This window comes from Oncorhynchus tshawytscha, linkage group LG13 (assembly GCF_018296145.1).
Source record: "Oncorhynchus tshawytscha isolate Ot180627B linkage group LG13, Otsh_v2.0, whole genome shotgun sequence".
Taxonomy (NCBI): domain Eukaryota; kingdom Metazoa; phylum Chordata; class Actinopteri; order Salmoniformes; family Salmonidae; genus Oncorhynchus; species Oncorhynchus tshawytscha.
This window is the reverse complement of record NC_056441.1, coordinates 60,628,733-60,646,624: the sequence shown is the minus strand read 5'-3', so window position 1 is coordinate 60,646,624 and position 17,892 is coordinate 60,628,733. Positions and strand designations below refer to the sequence as shown.

Sequence of the window (17,892 nt, the reverse complement as noted above, 5' to 3'; positions counted from 1 at the left end):
GATGCCTTCCGTCCCCGACAAAAGCTTGGATCGAGGGCTGACTTTCAATAGGTCGCAGTGAGTGAGCTGCTCTGCTACGTACGAAACCCTGACCCAGAATCAGGTTGTCTACGAGTGATTTAGCACCAGCTTCCCCGTAAACATGTGGCTGTGCATCAGGAGAGGGGAGGAAGCTCATCCAGCCGCACCCCAACCCTGTCACAAACGGCTCTACTCACCTGCCAAAAGAGGCAGGCTATCCCGAGCCAATCAGAGATCCGCGGTGCTACGGTATCCTTATGTTTAGGGGGGATTCTGATTTAGAGGGGTTCAGTCATAATCCCACAGATGGTAGCTTCGTATCATTGGCTCCTCATCCAATCAAATACATAAAATATCTGAACCTGCAGTTCCTCTCTTACTGAGCAGGATTACTATTGCAACAACACATCATCAGTAGGGCAAAACTAACCGGTCTCATGATGGTCTAAACCCAGTTCCCTATTAGTGGGTGAACAATCAAACGCTTGGTGAATTCTGCTTCACAATGATAGGAAGAGCCGACATCGAAGGATCAAAAAGCGACGTCGCTATGAACGCTTGGCCACCACAAGCCAGTTATACCTGTGGTAACTTTTCTGACAACTCCTGCTTAAAAGCAAAAAATTCAGAAGGATCGTGAGGCCCCGCTTTCACGGTCTGTATTCATACTGAAAGATAAAGATAAAGCGAGCTTTTGCCCTTCTGCTCCACGGGAGGTTTCTGTCCTCCCTGAGCTCGCCTTAGGACACCTGCGTTACCGTTTGAAGGTGTACCACACCCAGCGCGAGCACCCGGGGCTGGCCTCCCCGCCTCACCGGGAGGGTGAAAAAGTAGTGTTATTTCACTGCCGGCCAAGGTCTCCCTCTTATTCTACACCTCTCATGTCTCTTCACAGTGCCAAACTACAGTCAAGCTCATCAGGGTCTTCTTTCCCTGCCGATTCCGTCAAGCCCGTTCCCTTGACTGTGGTTTCACTATCCATTGCAGTATCGAGCGGCACCATCGACCGGCTTTCGGAAGAAGCAACAGAAAATGATCATCCCCTTTCAATCATTTGCTTTCCCAGTCAGCCTTCCGGGACAGAGCCATAGGAAGCCACCTTTACCAGCGCTTCATCGATATTCCTCACTTTGACATGAGGGGGTCACAGTCACCCCACGGGTGATTTGAGTGTGACCGCGACAGGTGGGTACGCTCCTTTGAATTTCATCAAGTTGACATTCAGTGATCCGTGCCCAGAGGGAACCTAGGCTTCTTCCGCCCGTTTTATGGTTCTGCAGCAAATCAAATCAGTTTACCCTCCAGACAAGCTGGAGATACTTCGTAGGGCATGAGCCAGATCCATGCAATGCCCTATCACTGCAGGACCAATGGGTTTAGTCTCCACCTCAAGTCTAGTGGGCGTAGAGGAGACCTCGCAACTTACAATGTGTGGGGCTGGCGAGCGCCGTAGCTGGGAGATGAAGGACCTGGCGCACATCCAGAGTTGCCACCACCAACCGCCAGACCCAACCCCCAACCGGTCCGCCTTCGGCCCACGGACGGACACCACCCCGACGAACCCCCGCACGCAGACCCTTGGGAGACCACGCACGAGAGACCGCGAGATGGTCCGCACAACGAACTTCCAATGGTGGCGAGAGGAGGGCTGCGGAGCGACTGCTCCCCCAGCCGGCCTCGAGCCCCGCTTCGCACCCCAGCCTGACAGACCCAGTCCTTTGAGCCAATCCTTATCCCGAAGTTACGGATATTTCTGCCAACCCTTACCTACATTATTATAACATGCCAGAGGCTGTTCACCTTGGAGACCTGCTGCGGATACGGGTACATCCCGGCGTGAGATTCACACCCTCTCCCCCAGATTTTCAAGGGCCAGGGAGAGCTCACCGGACACCGCCAAAGTCGCAACGCTTTCCAGGGCTTGGGCCCCTCTCTCAGGGCGAACCCATTCCAAGGCGCCCTGCCCTTCACAAAGACAAGAGAACTCTCCCCGGGGCTCCGGCCAGCTTCGTCGGGTTACCACACTGGATGCCTCGCAGTGCCCGGCTCCGCCAGTCCGTGGACATTCTGAATGTAGTTTGAGGTCAGTAGGTCACATTACCAAGGAACTATTGAAATTATAAAGTTTTTAAAATGTTTGTAAAATCGTGGAGATAAAAATTGACGAACTAAAGGGTGTGCAATATACAAGGGTAGTCTGTGGACATTCTGAACCTTGTTTTAGTCCAGTGGGTGATATGACTAAAGACCTATTGAAATTAGAAACATTGAAAATGTATGTAAAATTGAATGCAATGAAAATGGACAAACTGAAGGGTGTGCAATGTGTAGGCCCACAGAGTGGACATTCTGAACCTTGTTTGAAGTCAGTAGGTCACATGACCAAGGAGCTATTGAAATTCTAAACTTGACCAAATTCATGAAAATGGACAAACTAAAAGGTGTGCAATATAGAAGGGTAGTCAGTGGACATTCTGAACCTTGTTTGAAGTCAGTAGGTCCCATGACCATGGAGCTATTGACATTTGAAAGTTTGAAAAATTCATGTAAAAATGTGTGAGATGAAAATGGACAAACTAAAGGGTGTGCAATGTGTAGGCCCACTGAGTGGACATTCTGAACCTTGCTTGAGGTCAGTAGGTCACATGACCAAGGAGCTATTAAAATTCTAATGTTGACCAAATTAATGAAAATGGACAAACTAAAGGATGTGCAATATAGAAGGGTAGTCAGTGGACATTCTGAACCTTGTTTGAAGTCAGTAGGTGATATAACCAAAGAGCTATTGAAATTCAAAAATGTAAATAAATAATTGAAAATAGTGCGAGATGTAAATCGACAAAAACAAGTGTGTGCAATGTGTGTCTATGCCATCGGGTTAGCTACAACCAGTTTTGAAAGTTTTAGGAGTAATGGTTAAAGAGCTATTGACATTTGAAAATGTTGATTTGTCACTATGTTGACGGTCCCTAACCCCTATTTGTGGAAGTAAGGAAAACTACAGTCGAATATCCAACCTAAATCTGATTTTACCTCCGTTCAGAGGAGTTGGTAGCAGATATTGCCAATGGCTACATAAAAAACGAACTATCCACACTCAATAATCTTTCTTAAAAGCTAAGGAGTCGCAGAATGTTGTTAGCCAGCTAACGATATTGTTGCATTGCTTGTCAACTTTGTTGGGTCCTCGAGGAATTACTGTCACGCTAGCCAGCGCTTCAACTGCAAACGTTAGCTTCTAGTAGTGTGAGCCAAACCCTACTTAGTTCAATTTATCTCTGGTCAGGACCCAGTGGTCAGGTGGGTACATTGTAGAATACTAAATTATGTTGTTTGTTTTTTTTAGCTAAGTTTAAAGGTTTACTGTTTACATTTAGCTACCAGAAGAAGCCTAGCTAACGTTAGCTAATGTCATCAGCTAGTTAAAGCTGAACTGAGCTCAGTGCATTGCTTGCAGCTATACAGTACACAGTAGTAGGTTAGTTATACAAAATATTTGGTATTAGCTAGCTAGCGTGTTAATAAATCAGGATGGCTAGCTAGCTAACATTGTGATGTTGCTTCAAACAAATTCAAGTGTAGCTTCACTATTGGGACTTGTTACAGTTAGAAGGCCATAAACATTTTTACCATTGTTTGTGGTCATCCATTAAATTCCTCCTGTGTTGTTTTTCTTATCATGCATTACCAATATGAGTCAGTAGTCATATTCACCAGAAATGGGCAGATTGATGTGTCAGATTTCCACTTTGGGTGGTAAAGTTGTAAGCACTGCCGCAGTATGAAATCATATTTTGAGATACACTGGATTTCACTGAGATTTCCTTCAGTGTTTGAATTGAAATGTGTCATTATGCTAGCTACCTCTAAAAATATTTTTTTAATCAAATACCTCAACCTGAATGTGGACCATAGTGTGTAGGCATTCAACTGTGTCAAGTCCTGATAAATAAGTAATAGCCATCAAGTTTGCTTTAGGCTACTTCTGACTGCTGATCATTCTACCATGCCATCATTCACAGTCTTGTATTTTTCTTGTCATTCCCAGCAGTGTCCTTGCTAGCCGTGAGGGATGAGCCATGGGCCGGAACGTCGTGGGATCCATGTGGACCAGTCAGAGCTGTTGTGTACGAAGGGATGTGGTTTCTATGGCAATGTGGCCTGGCAGGGCCTCTGCTCCAAGTGCTGGCGGGAGGAGTACCAACAAACCAGACACAAACAGATCCAGGAGGACCATGCTCTGGCAGAGAGGTGTGTGTTGTCTGTTTGATCAAGCTTGTTATGCATCGTCCCCCAGCTGCTGCCCGGGTAGGCAGAGTTAGCACTCGATTTGAAATCGAGGAGCCCAGCGGCAAACACTGAATGTCCCGCTAAAATTGAGGGGTGGAGTCAAAGACAAAACACACAAGTAACTATCATTGATTAATAAACATTTCAACAGCCAATTTCACAGAGGCAAATGGAACGGTGTTATGTTGCTGTCTGTCATTAGTTTAAATGATTCTTGCCTTTTTAATCTATGACATTCTTTCCTTATCTGTCGTGTTTTATTTAGGGACCACTGTCTGTGTCTTCAGTATTGATCATGTGGTAGTAACAACAATGTCTGTTCTGTGACCCAGGTTACAGATGGAGGAGGAGGCAGCATATGCTAACAACCACCAGGGGGCAGCCCAGTCCCAGCCTGCCATTGCACCCTTCAGCAAATTTGAAGAGAGGAAAACCAAGGAGAAGTCACGGAAAGTCAACACAGTGACTAAGTTTTTCTCTCCCTCAGCAAGGACACCACCCAAGAAAGGTAGGATCCATGTCTATGAGATAGGGTTTACAGTTTATAGTGTTTTCTCTACCATTACTGGAGGGATGAGCAGATCCAAACCACCACTGCATCCCTTCTCTGCATAATGTTGGAGCACAGTTCCTCTTTCCCCCCTCTTTCAGAACTCTGCTCGCCCCCCCCCCCAGTCACTGTGGAGAAGATCACATGGGGCATCCAGCTACAGTTCCCTAGATGTTCAACCTCTCCCTGACCCAGTCTGTAATACCTATATATTTCCTGCAGATCACCATTTTCTCTGTGCCCATGAACACAAAGGTTACCTGTCTAAATGACCACCATCCCGTAGCACTCACATCTGTAGCCATGAAATGCTTTGAAAGGCTGGTTATGGCTCACATCAACACCATCATTCCAGACACCCTGGACACACTCCAATTTGTATACCACCCCAACAGATCCACAGATGACACAATCTCTATTGCACTCCACACTGCCCTTTCCCACTTGGACAAATGGAACACTTAGGTGAGAATGCTGTTCATTGACTACAGCTCAGCATTCAACACCGTAGTGCCCTTGAAGCTCATTACTAAGCTAAACACCTCCCTCTGCAACTGGATCCTGGACATCCTGACGGGCCGCCCCCAGGTGTTGAGGGTAGGCAACAACACATCCGCCACACTGACCCGCAACACAGGTGCCCCTTAGGGGACTGAAAAGGTTTGTCATGGACCCTCGGATCCTCAAAAAGTTCTATAGCTGCAGCATCGAGAGCATCTTGACTGGCTGCATCACTGCTTGGTATGGCAACTGCTTTCATGTGGAACCATGCATTTGAAGCGTAGCAAAACGGGACTAGCTAAAATCAGATTGCAGAAGGATGTTTTGTGAAATCACAACTCCGCAAGCTGTGCTGGTAAAGTATGAGATGAATAAAGACCCACCCTTATTTTCTCCGCTTCCCATCAAAAGGCTGGCTGGAAGCCAGTCTTTTATATCTACCACCTAAGAAATATTGTACATACACACAGACATATCATTCCCTTCATTATCTGTGTCCTCCACCCTCCTAGACTCTGTCCCTGGCGAGGCCCAGTCGACCCCCAGCCCCTCAGTGAGCCGCAAGCCCTTAGAGACGGACCGCAACACACGAGAGTTCATCGACTTCCTCAAGACACTGAAACCTGGCAGGGAGATCTTCAAACAGTGCCGGGCCTTCACAGAGAGCATGGCCTGCAAGAGGGTGAGTAGTACACTACAATAGCACCAGGGGCTTCTGAATGTGGAGAGCCTGATGAGTCCCATGGGTGTTACCTCTATTCATTCACCCCTGCGGCTTGGGTTTTGACCATTTCACTTCCTCATCGTAGAACAGACGGATGCCAAAAACAAACGCAAAAAAACAAACATTTGGTTATTCACTCAATGCTCTGGAGTAACATCAGCGTGAACTCAGCGTGAACTCGCCCTTAATCTTGAAATGAAGGACAATATACGACAATCCCTTCAAGCTAATAGTGCTCTTGTTCCACAGGACCTGGGTGCTGATGAGCTGTCTGAGTGTGTTCAGGACTTCTACCAGAACCTGTCAGACCGCCTGCAAACACACTACAAAGGTACACCTCTCCTTTCCTCACCTCTAATACTCTAATACCAGATCATTAAGGATATCTTGAAACAGGGGCTTGATGATAAAGTTGCAGGTGAGAATGAACACACTCTGATCCTTTCTGAGAGCTATCTATAGGTAGGCCTTGAATGACTCACATTTGCTGTTTTCTCGCCTGTGTCCGTGTTGAACCCAGGGTCGTCGGAGCGCGTGGAGAGTGTGATGGACGAGGTAGAGAGGTACATGATGACACGTCTCTACGATGACGTCTTTTGTCCTGAGACCACAGACGATGAGCAGAAAGACCTGGCTGTTCAGAAGAGAATCAGGTAAAGACAATGAAACTGATATGATACTGAGTATGAGCATTGAAGCTGCTGTGTGCCTTCTTGTGCATCTGTTCACTAAAGTGTGTGTGTGGGTTGCAGGGCCTTGCATTGGGTCACCATTGAGTTGCTGTGTGTCCCTGTGGATGAGGAGATTCCTGAGGTGTCTGATAATGTGGTCAAAGCCATCACAGGTCAGACTTTAGCCTGTATTCATTTGTTTTTAGTTTTTTTTTACAACGAGACCCAAACACTGACTGAACATGCATGTAATGTATAATGTCATCATAGCACATTAACTACCACTCTGTTCCACCCTGACTTCCTGTAGACGTGATAGAGATGGACTCGAAGCGTGTGCCCAGGGACAAGCTGACCTGCATCACGCGCTGCAGTAAGCACATATTCAATGCCATCAAGACCACCAAGAAGGAGGCAGCATCTGCTGATGACTTCCTGCCCACCCTCATCTACATCATCCTGAAGGCCAACCCTCCACGACTGCAGTCCAACATTCAGTACATCACCCGCTTCTGTAACCCTAGCCGCCTCATGAGCGGAGAGGACGGATACTACTTTACCAACCTGGTGAGAGGGCTGTGTACGCAAAGCAAACAGACAGACAAGCTGTACCAAACAAAGTCAAATGCACATACACTGTACACATATTAAGAATATAATTTGTGATTCCCCTAACCCCCCTCTTTCTCTCCTCTCTCTCTGTCCCTCTGCAGTGCTGTGCGGTGGCCTTCATAGAGAAGCTGGATGGCCAGTCTCTGAACCTGAGCGCTGAGGTGTTTGAGCTCCACATGTCAGGCCAGGCGTCCCCCCAGCGGCCCCAGGCTGCCCCCTCCCCCCCAGGCAGTGCTGCTTTCAGCGAGATGAACGAGCGTCTGGACCTGCTGACGGGGCTGGGCGTGAGGCAGGAACGCGTCGTGGAGGGAGCTCGCCGCCTGGAGAGTGACCTCATCGACTGGAGGGATGTGGTGGAGCACAAAGTGCAGGATGTGTTGGAGAGGTTCCCCCTGGAAATGCACCCCCCCGCCTCTTCTGCCATAGACGCTGACAACGTGGAGAACGATCTCCTGCCTCCTCCTCTCCAGCCGCAGTTGTTTGCCGGCTGACCCCCAACACCCCAGTACCCTGACCCTCTGGACTTGTTACTCTCTCTCTCTCTCCACCCTGGAAAGTGGCTCCTGTTCTAATGCACATATAGGTTCCCTGTAATGGATCCAAGAAGTGTAACTCCAACCCTCCCCATTGTATGCATCCTTAAAATAGATGCTTGCAGTCGCCTGTACCCCAGTACTCTTAAATAGACCACTTTCTTGGTCGGTCTTCAGCACTGATTAGTAAGAGTACCAGATAGGTTGCAGGCATATTGCCTTCATCGATGGTCATGAAGGAAAGGAGATAAGGAACGGAAGCCTTTTAAGACTGTTGGGACACAGACCATTGATTTTATCCCCTGTATTACTCCTGACTGATTCCAAGTCTGAGTACAGAAGCCCTGGTGAGAGGCATCTGTTAGGATCATGTGTATGTAACCACAACCAAATTTCCCCTGAATATGTCTATAAATATGTGTGTATATATACAGTGGGGGAAAAAAGTATTTAGTCAGCCACCAATTGTGCAAGTTCTCCTACTTAAAAAGATGAGAGGCCTGTAATTGTCATCATAGGTACACTTCAACTATGACAGACAAAATGAGAAGGAAAAAAATCCAGAAAATCACATTGTAGGATTTTTTAGGAATTTATTTGCAAATTATGGTGGAAAATAAGCATTTGGTCACCTACAAACAAGCAAGATTTCTGGCTCTCACAGACCTGTAACTTCTTCTTTAAGAGGCTCCTCTGTCCTCCACTCATTACTTGTATTAATGGCACCTGTTTGAACTTGTTATCAGTATAAAAGATACCTGTTCACAACCTCAAACAGTCACACTGCAAACTCCACTATGGCCAAGACCAAAGAGCTGTCAAAGGACACCAAAAACAAAATTGTAGACCTGCACCAGGCTGGGAAGACTGAATCTGCAATAGGTAAGCAGCTTGGTTTGAAGAAATCAACTGTGGGAGCAATTATTAGAAAATGGAAGACATACAAGACCACTGATAATCTCCCTCGATCTGGGGCTCCACGCAAGATCTCACCCCGTGGGGTCAAAATGATCACAAGAACGGTGAGCAAAAATCCCACAACCACACGGGGGGACCTAGTGAATGACCTGCAGAGAGCTGGGACCAAAGTAACAAAGCCTACCATCAGTAACACACTACGCCGCCAGGGACTCAAATCCTGCAGTTCCAGACGTGTCCCCCTGCTTAAGCCAGTACATGTCCAGGCCAGTCTGAAGTTTGCTAGAGAGCATTTGGATGATCCAGAAGAAGATTGGGAGAATGTCATATGGTCATATGAAACCAAAATATAACTTTTTGGTAAAAACTCAACTCTTCATGTTTGGAGGACAAAGAATGCTGAGTTGCATCCAAAGAACACCATACCTACTGTGAAGCATGGGGGTGGAAACATCATGCTTTGGGGCTGTTTTTCTGTAAAGGGACCAGGACGACTGATCCGTGTAAAGGAAAGAATGAATGGGGCCATGTATCGTGAGATTTTGAGTGAAAACCTCCTTCCATCAGCAAGGGCATTGAAGATGAAACGTGGCTGTGACTTTCAGCATGACAATGATCCCAAACACACCGCCCGGGCAACAAAGGAGTGGCTTCGTAAGAAGCATTTCAAGGTCCTGGAGTGGCCTAGCCAGTCTCCAGATCTCAACCCCATAGAAAATCTTTGGAGGGAGTTGAAAGTCCATGTTGCCCAGCAAAAGGCCCCAAAACATCACTGCTCTAGAGGAGATCTGCATGGTGGAATGGGCCAAAATACCAGCAACAGTGTGTGAAAACCTTGTGAAGACTTACAGAAAACGTTTGACCTGTGTCATTGCCAACAAAGCGTATATAACAAAGTATTGAGAAACTTTTGTTATTGACCAAATACTTATTTTTCCACCATAATTTGGAAACAAATTCATAAAAAATCCTCCAATGTGATTTTCTGGCTTTTTTTTCTAATTTTGTCTGTCATAGTTGAAGTGTACCTATGATGAAAATTACAAAATTGCTCAATTGGTGGCTGACTAAATACTTTTTTTGCCCCACTGTATATATATAAATGCCAAACCTGTTCAGTCATGCACTCAGTTTAGAGAAGTGATTTTTATTTTTTTATTGTGTGGATATTAATTATTGGATGCAATAAAGACACAATTCTTGTAAAGTTTACATTAGCAGTCATTCTAAATCCTATACAATAGTCTAGCATAGAGAATAGTTACATGAGTAGTTGTATTATTTGTTTCAACATTTCCAGGTTTGTTTGAGGCATTCAGACTACAGTCTTCTGAGAGGGGATAAGGATGTTTAGACTATTCAAATGGCTAAATTAATATCATAGTTCAAATTTTTATTTATTTATATATATAAGAAATAAATGATTTTCATTTCAGAGTTTAGAAGATACTAAAAGTCCCTACACTCTTGTTTGACTGCTGAACAGCTGCTTCGTCAGAAGAAAGTCTTCCGTTTCTCAGTCGTCATATTTAGTATGGTTTTATCTAAGTGAAGTACTTTTAGTAAGTGCTTTAATTTACAGTGGTGTATTTTATTTGTACAAATATTTTGTGGGTAAATGTTGCCAAACAGAATAGCCATAACAATGTTGATCTCAGCTCCATGTAGTAACCATTCATTCAGGGTTAGATGGATATATGAAGGAAATCAAATCAAATCAAATTTTATTTGTCACATACACATGGTTAGTAGACAGTAGACATTGCGTTGGAAGAGTAGTGTCTTTGATGCAACAAAGTACATTTACATATTACCTATATATTTTATCTTTTTTACATTTTATCATGTTTAATTTGATCACATTTGTAACTATCAGATACAAATGCTCGCCAAAACCTGGAAGCTAAAATCCCATTCAATCCAATTTAAGCACTAACTGAAATAACTAGGCATTGGATAGCACACAATCAATGATCAGGTATTTTTGAAAAAGCAATGTAAAAAAATATATCTGTACAACCATAGTTTTGTTTTTGTATGGAGTAGCTAAATATTGTCTTGTATTTAAATGTAACTTATTGAGACAGTGTTGTTTTATAGTGTCCATGGGTTTGTTGTGTTGATGAATAAAATAACTCAAAAGCCGTTCTGTGTCTACAGGGCTTTGTCACCACAGTAACATGACTATCTAGGGTAAGTAGAAAAAAAGTTGAGCAAGCAAAGGTGTGTTTGCAATGTACACTGAGTGTACAAAACATTAAGAACACCTGCTCTTTCCATGACATAGAAGGACCAGGTGAAAGCTATGATCCCTTATTGATGTTAAATCCACTTCAATCAGTGTAGATGAGGGGGAGGAGACAGGTTAAAGAAGTATTTTTAAACCTTGAGACATGGATTGTGTATGCGTGCCATGAATGGGCAAAACAAAATATTTAAGTGCCTTTGAACTGAGTTTTTCACGCTCAACAGTTTCCCGTATGTATTAAGAATAGTCCAACATCCATAGGACATCCAGCCTTGACACAACTGTGGGAAGCATTGTAGTCAATATGGGCCAGAATCCCTGTGGAACGCTTTCAACACCTTATAGAATACATGCCCTGACAAATTTAGGCTGTTCTGAGGACAAAAGGGGAAGCAACTCAATATTAGGAAAGTGTTCCTAATGTTTTGTGTATACTTTATATTGATCTGAGTACTGTGACACAGCTTCACATTTATATACTTGCTGGGCTGGCAAACTTATTGATCATGGATTATGAAATCAAACTTGTTTTGGTGCAAGGGTCACCTTCTGTCAGAGCCCTTTTTTAAATCGTTGTTATCTTGTATTTTGAAGCTGTAGCATTATTTGAACATTTTACAAGTGCTTACCATAGCTAGATGTTTAAAAAAAACAGCACACATGAGGTTGCCTCCCAGGGCTTTGGTAATTCCCTCATTCCTAAAAAGGAACTTCCCTAAAGTTATTGAAGATGCCAGGAAGAGCCTTATGCAATAAAGGGAAGACAATGTTTCTTTCACATCGTATTTTTTGCAATCGAAACAGAAAACTAGTCTCATTTCCCCTGACAATATATAAAGATTGTACTGTAGTTATCCCCATCAGAAGCACAAACAGAACACTCAACATGAAGCTCTTACTCAGCCTCCTTGGTGAGTTCCTTTCAGTCCACTTAAAGAGATTACAGATCATTATTTATGTGTATAGATGATCACTGATTGATTGATTGATTGATTGACAGAATGATCACCAATTTTATTGTTGGTTATTTGAATGATTAATGATTATTTATTGTTTCAGTTGTTTCAACACTACCTCAATTGGCTGAGCTACAAGGTATTTAGTAAATACATTTCTCTCTGGCTGCGTTTACACAGGCAGACCAATTCTGATCTTTTTACCAATTATTGGCAAAGATCTGATCTGATTGGTCAGCAATACCAATTTGTGGCAAAATATTTGGGCTAACTGCGTAGTCAGCCATCATAGGCCTCTGAGATTTCAAGTCCTTCTCTTCAAACCAGTGTTGTGTAATGTCATCATATGAAATACAGTATGTAAATTGTTTATTTTCATGAGTAATAGTTATACACTGCTGAACATTAGTTGCGATTTGTAATGTTAGGTGATCGTGTAAATAAGACCAAATTGCTGTTTATGCTCAGAAGTTATGCTTATTTTGTTCTCAAGTCTGACTCTAGTAGGCTGCGTTTACACAGGCAGCCCAATTCTGATATTTGTTTCACTAATTGGTCTTTTGACCAATCAGATCAGCTCTGAAACAGATCTGATGTGAAAAGATCTTATGTGATTGGTCAAAAGATCTTATGTGATTGGTCAAAAGATCTTAAGTGATTGATCAAAAGACCAATTATTGGAAAAAGATATTAGAATTGGGCTGCCTGTGTAAACGCAGGAGTAGTAGTCTACTCAAAATGGTAGAAAGACTTACATGTCAACATTTTTTCTCAGTCCTCCCCACCAGTGCTCCGCAGACAGCCGTGGCTGAGCTAGTCAAGGGGTTACCCTGGATCTTCTCAGGGGAGAGCGTGCATCTGAAGTGCAGTGTTCCTGGGAATGTGTCGGCCGAGTGGAGGTACCGGTGGTTCAGGGGGGGCGAGCAGCTCCAGGAGTCTGAATACTTTGTCCTCTGGAAGGCCAGGCCACAGCAGAGTGGGAAGTACTACTGCCAGGGCCTAAGGACCACATGGATAAACACACAACACACCCTCCACAGCCTGCCTATAGAAATAGAGGTGGACGGTAAGAGAACCCCTATCAATATTGAGCCATGACGACATCTAGTTTGGTTGTCCTTCTGTTAGCAGTCTGTATTAGCCAACTCCTTTCTTGTTGTCATGCCAAACGTGTAACAATAGCAAAATAAGCAGAAACAGACTGACAACCAGGCTAAGTTACACCTGTAGCACACCTGACCATAGAGGGTAACTGTCAACAGGCCAGACAGGGACTACGCCACCCCGTTAACTAAAATCACATATTGCTCTTTGTCAGGTGGGTGGGCCATCCTGCAGGCCCCGCCCCTGCCCATGCTGGTTGGAGAGACAATGACCCTGACGTGTCGTGTCCGTAACAACCCCAAACTGACAGAGGTCATACTCTACAAAGACGGGGTGGAGCTTCAGATACAGCGTGGCCCAGAGCTGCGTGTCACCAACCTTACCCTGCAACACCACGGATCCTATTGGTGCAGAGCATCCTGGGATGGACGGAGGGAAACCAACTCTGTAATCTCAGTGGCTGCTCCAGTGTCCATCATAGGTGAGGTTGAGTGACTGGTGTGGTTTGTAATTTTGAGTTTGTGCAGGGTGTGGAATCATATTTCAAAGTTGATTTGCTCTCATCATTCCATTATCATCACTATCATATGGTCATTGAATACCAGTAGGCATGTGAGGAATATTTTTCAGTATTAATGTTCTATATTCTCCCCTGCAGAGGTTCTGACAGAGCCCATGTTGGAGATTGTGCCCAATGACCCTCTGATCCATAAAGACCGTATGCTCCTGGTGTGTCACGTTCAACTGAACGCCCGTCAGCCGGTTCCACACATCCACTACTACTTCTACCAGGATGGGCTGAGTCTCGGGCCTGCCTCTTCCCAGGACAAAGTCACAGTACTGAGGGACTCAGGCCAGTACTGGTGCAAAGCCAGCGTTCCTACTCTGGGCCTGAAGAGGCTCAGCGAGCCCTTAGGTTATGGGCGAGTGACAGGTGAACACTCAGAACACATGAGAAACCAGAAATGAATAGTAGTCCCCCTTTAGGATGCGTCATAATTCTGACCAGTGGCGTCAGTTCAGTTAAACCTAGGGTATAACAGGGTGGGCGGGACAGCTTCTCTCTGAACAATGCTCCGCATGGTCCAAAAGCCAGCCAACCAACATGCTAAACAGCCGTTGCATTTTAATTGGGATTGGAAGGATTTTAGTCTACTTTTTTGCAGCCTACTTTTATATTTTTGGTCTTGAGCTAGGGCACAGCGACTGCCATACCCTGACATTCCCAACTGACGCCCTGATGCTGACTCTGTGTTAACAGGGAAACATAAGGGACCAGTTGTCTCTCTCCAGCCCAGCGCTCCAACTCCCCAGACCACCACCTCTATCTAGCCTTCTAAGCCCCCTACCTTTCCCGATGCAGCCAGTGATTCTACAAACACACTGTCCTGTGATGTTGTTGTTTCAGATGATGGGACAATGGTGTGGAGGGACTTCTTTTGAACAATACCAGATCAATGTACATTATCACTATCAGTTTCATAATTAGACCCTTTTGAACCAATTTAGTTGCATCCCCAGTTTACCCATTCATATGCCTCCAGAATGTACTTGTGTTTTATAACATTCCTTATCTAAATGAATGAATTAATTACTCATTAATAGAATGTTATTTGTCTTTTAAGTTGTGAATGAAACAATGAATTGTATTTGCACTGTTGATTGTAAACTCAATCCAAATAAATCCAGTCAAAGTCAAACATTTACTTGTTGATTTTACTTCAAAAGTGTACAAAAGCTCATAATACAGTGATATTTCAATCTACCAGATTGACAGTCTTGTAAAGATGTCCTTATGTTGTTGGGTCTATAGAGGGAGTATGAAGAGAGATGGGGTGAATGCTGCAATTCAGATCATATAGAGGTGTTTTACAGTCCCTGGTACTGTGGTGGCATAGTGGGCTCCATTGTCATGCGTTGTCTGTGTAGAGCAGCAGCCCAGAGGGGCTGGTCAGTGGGGTAAAGTATGGGTAGTATGAGGTGGAGTATGGAGGAGTTCCAGTAGAGATTGTTTAGGTATTGTGGATGTACAGTAGAGTTGATTGTATTAGATATCAGATCATTTGTCAGGGCTTGTCAGCGTAGAGCAGGAAGCCAGAGAAAGTGCTGTCGTCATCACTGCTGGCGTAGACTCCATTCCAGTCCCTCAGTGTCTCCAGCCATACCTGGTCCCCCACCGCCAGCTGCAGCAGCACCAGGCTGTATGCCTGGTCGATGTCCTGCCCATACAGAGAGTCTCGCGTCCGCACCTTCCTCACCCTATTGACTACCAGGGCGGCACGCAGGGGATTGTTCCGCACAGTGATGTGGTAGGAGAACATGTAGACCCCCCGTGGGCACAGGTGAAGCTGTTGGAGGAGGAGATGTAGTGGTTCTCTCCGTTGTAGAAGACCTTGTCAACGCGGACGGGGAAGCCCGATGGAGGGAAGGACTTACTGGGGGGAGAGGCCCACACTGACCCCATTACCCTTCGCCCCTCTGATCCCCGGAGGGCCCCTGTCCCCTCTCATCCCGGGGGAGCCTCTGTCATAATTTGGCCCAAACATCCCCCTCCCTCCCTGGAGTCCAGGCAGCCCTCGCACCCCTGGCTCACCTTGAGCCCCTGGGGGTCCTGGATCCCCCTGGTCACCCGCCACACCAGGGGAGCCCTGCATGCCATCCACCCCAGGAAGGCCCACCTGTCCCTGAATACCTGGAGGCCCAGGGTCCCCTCTATCGCCCTTCAGTCATCTCTCCCCAAATGTCCCACACTCCCCTTTGTTACCCTTGTCCCCCTTCAAGTCTTGTGCCCCAGCCAGCCCTGGGGGTCCGGTTGGGCCTTCTATTCCAGGTTCCCCTTTCTCACCCTTAGTCCCATTTTGGCTTTCACCCTTCTCCCCCCAGTCACCTTTGACTCCAGGAGGCCCTCTGTCACCTTTTTCACCTTTAAAGCCAAATCCACCTGCAGGGCGCAGAGCACAGTGTAAGTGGGCCGTCTCAGCAACTAGGCCCAGACAGAATTTATGAGGAAGATATTAATTGATTTTACATGTTTGATTGAATCATTCTTTATGGAGGCTGGAACAGGTAGCCTTGTTTCATGATTTCCTTGCCTGTATGTGCCTATATGTGTTAAAGGGTTTGGCTGGTTACCGCTCTCTCCTTGTTTCCCTGGGATACCCAGAGTTCCTGCCATTCCACAGTATCCTTGGTCACCTTTAACTCCTGGGAAAGAGAGATAGATAACAGACAGCTCTGAATAATCAATAAATCTACTGTTTGCTCACACAGCCAGGAAAGTGTACATATCTCGAATAAATAATGTATCGTTTCTCTTTTGTGTTCTCCTCTGTCTCCTTTTGGCCCTGTAGTTCCATTTGAACCAGCCAGTCCAGGAAAGCCTCTGGACTGTGCCATCCTGGATGAACTGCACTACCTGAGCCACTTGTGTGGGTTGTAGACTCCGTCTCATGCTACCACTAGAGTAAAAGCACCGCCAGCATTCAAAAGTGGCCAAAACATCAGCCTGGAAGCATAGGAATTGAGAAGTGGTCTGTGGTCCCCACCTGCAGAACCACTCCTTTATTGGGGATGTCTTGCTAATTGCCTATAATTCCACCTGTTGTCTATTCCATTTGCACAGCAGCATGTGAAATGTACTGTCAATCAGTGTTGCTTCCTAAGTGGACAGTTTAATTTCACAGAAGTGTGATTGACTTGGAGTTACATTGTGTTGTTTAAGTGTTCCCTTTATTTCTGAGCAGTGTAGTTTCAACAAGATATCAAAAGCCATGGGTCACCACTACAGTATACTGGTATTGTTAAAGGTCCCTATGTTGTTATAGTGATTTCGATACCTGGTAGTCCTCTGCCCCCTTTTGGCCCTCGAGGGCCCTTCTCTGGTAGACAGCACTCACAAAAGTTGAAGTAGCACTCGTTATAATCCAAGGTGTAATTATCATTCCCAACACCAGGTGGCCCTGTGGTTTCAGTATAGTAATCCTGGTTGGCATCACTGGGGTAGGTTGTGGTCTCTGTGGTGACCAAGGGGTAGGGATCCATGGGATCTGATTTCTCCACTGATTTCAGTGTCTTAGGGATAATGGTGGTTAGGGGCTGCATGGTAATCCGGGGCTGCTCGCGGTAAGGCATGGGCTTCTTGGTGTATTGGTACTTTGGTCGCTGAGTGGTCTTCGTCGATACACTGGTCACTGTGAATGACATCACTGCCACTGCCAAGAGGGCAGAGTGATAGGAGAGCATCCTGATGTTTGACAAGAATCTAAGGAGGGAGAAATAGAAAAACTGTCACTTCTCATACACTGATGTAGTATCCCTGTATGTAAGCATACTACTTACTACAGCCTCTGCCAAGAGGTCTGGAGCTTTATAGCACAGGACATAGTGAGCTTGCCCTGTCACTGCATGGTTTTTGGTATATAAAAAAACATTATTTCAGAACGGATTATATTAGGTGTATATCCCACATTAATATTTACAGTAGCTCAAAGCAACGTACTTTCGACTCAGGGCAGGAGAACATTTATGAGACCCCATAACAACAACAATCCTCAAAAAAACATATAAAGCATCTTATCATCTATCAAGACTGGGTTTGACACCTTCTCTTTTCCATCCATCTCTCTCTCCCTCCCTCTGTTTCTCTCTCTGTTGCAGACCATTCTATTGTATATGAACACCTCAATATTCCACTGTCACAGCACTGCCAGACATGACCTCATCACAAAGATGTTGATTGAGAACTTACAGGCACTCAACTCATCA

At 45.2% G+C, this 17,892-nt stretch overlaps 2 protein-coding genes and 1 pseudogene across 3 annotated transcripts; 2 read left to right on the top strand and 1 right to left on the bottom strand.

The window, feature by feature from the left end:
• Positions 1 to 3,004: 3,004 nt before the first annotated feature.
• LOC112265430 (rab5 GDP/GTP exchange factor) lies at positions 3,005 to 8,418 on the top strand. 2 transcript variants are annotated; one of them, XM_024442715.2, is made up of 9 exons: positions 3,005 to 3,321; positions 4,070 to 4,272; positions 4,644 to 4,819; positions 5,875 to 6,044; positions 6,336 to 6,417; positions 6,607 to 6,739; positions 6,821 to 6,930; positions 7,068 to 7,324; positions 7,471 to 8,418. In XM_024442715.2, the coding sequence occupies exons 2-9, from the start codon at positions 4,094 to 4,096 to the stop codon at positions 7,858 to 7,860; spliced, it is 1,497 nt and encodes a 498-aa protein (XP_024298483.1). In that variant the 5' UTR covers positions 3,005 to 3,321; positions 4,070 to 4,093; the 3' UTR covers positions 7,861 to 8,418. The 2 variants fall into 2 exon arrangements, with proteins under 2 accessions (XP_024298483.1, XP_024298485.1); XM_024442717.2 differs by having other exon boundaries at positions 6,839 to 6,930; positions 7,471 to 8,417.
• A 3,489-nt stretch (positions 8,419 to 11,907) lies between these two features.
• On the top strand, positions 11,908 to 14,828 carry LOC112265431 (high affinity immunoglobulin gamma Fc receptor I). The gene is made up of 5 exons (XM_024442718.2): positions 11,908 to 11,979; positions 12,128 to 12,163; positions 12,800 to 13,090; positions 13,343 to 13,609; positions 13,787 to 14,828. The coding sequence occupies exons 1-5, from the start codon at positions 11,955 to 11,957 to the stop codon at positions 14,095 to 14,097; spliced, it is 930 nt and encodes a 309-aa protein (XP_024298486.1). The 5' UTR covers positions 11,908 to 11,954; the 3' UTR covers positions 14,098 to 14,828.
• A 366-nt stretch (positions 14,829 to 15,194) lies between these two features.
• Positions 15,195 to 17,331, bottom strand: LOC112266118 (annotated as a pseudogene).
• Between the last annotated feature and the right edge of the window lie 561 nt (positions 17,332 to 17,892).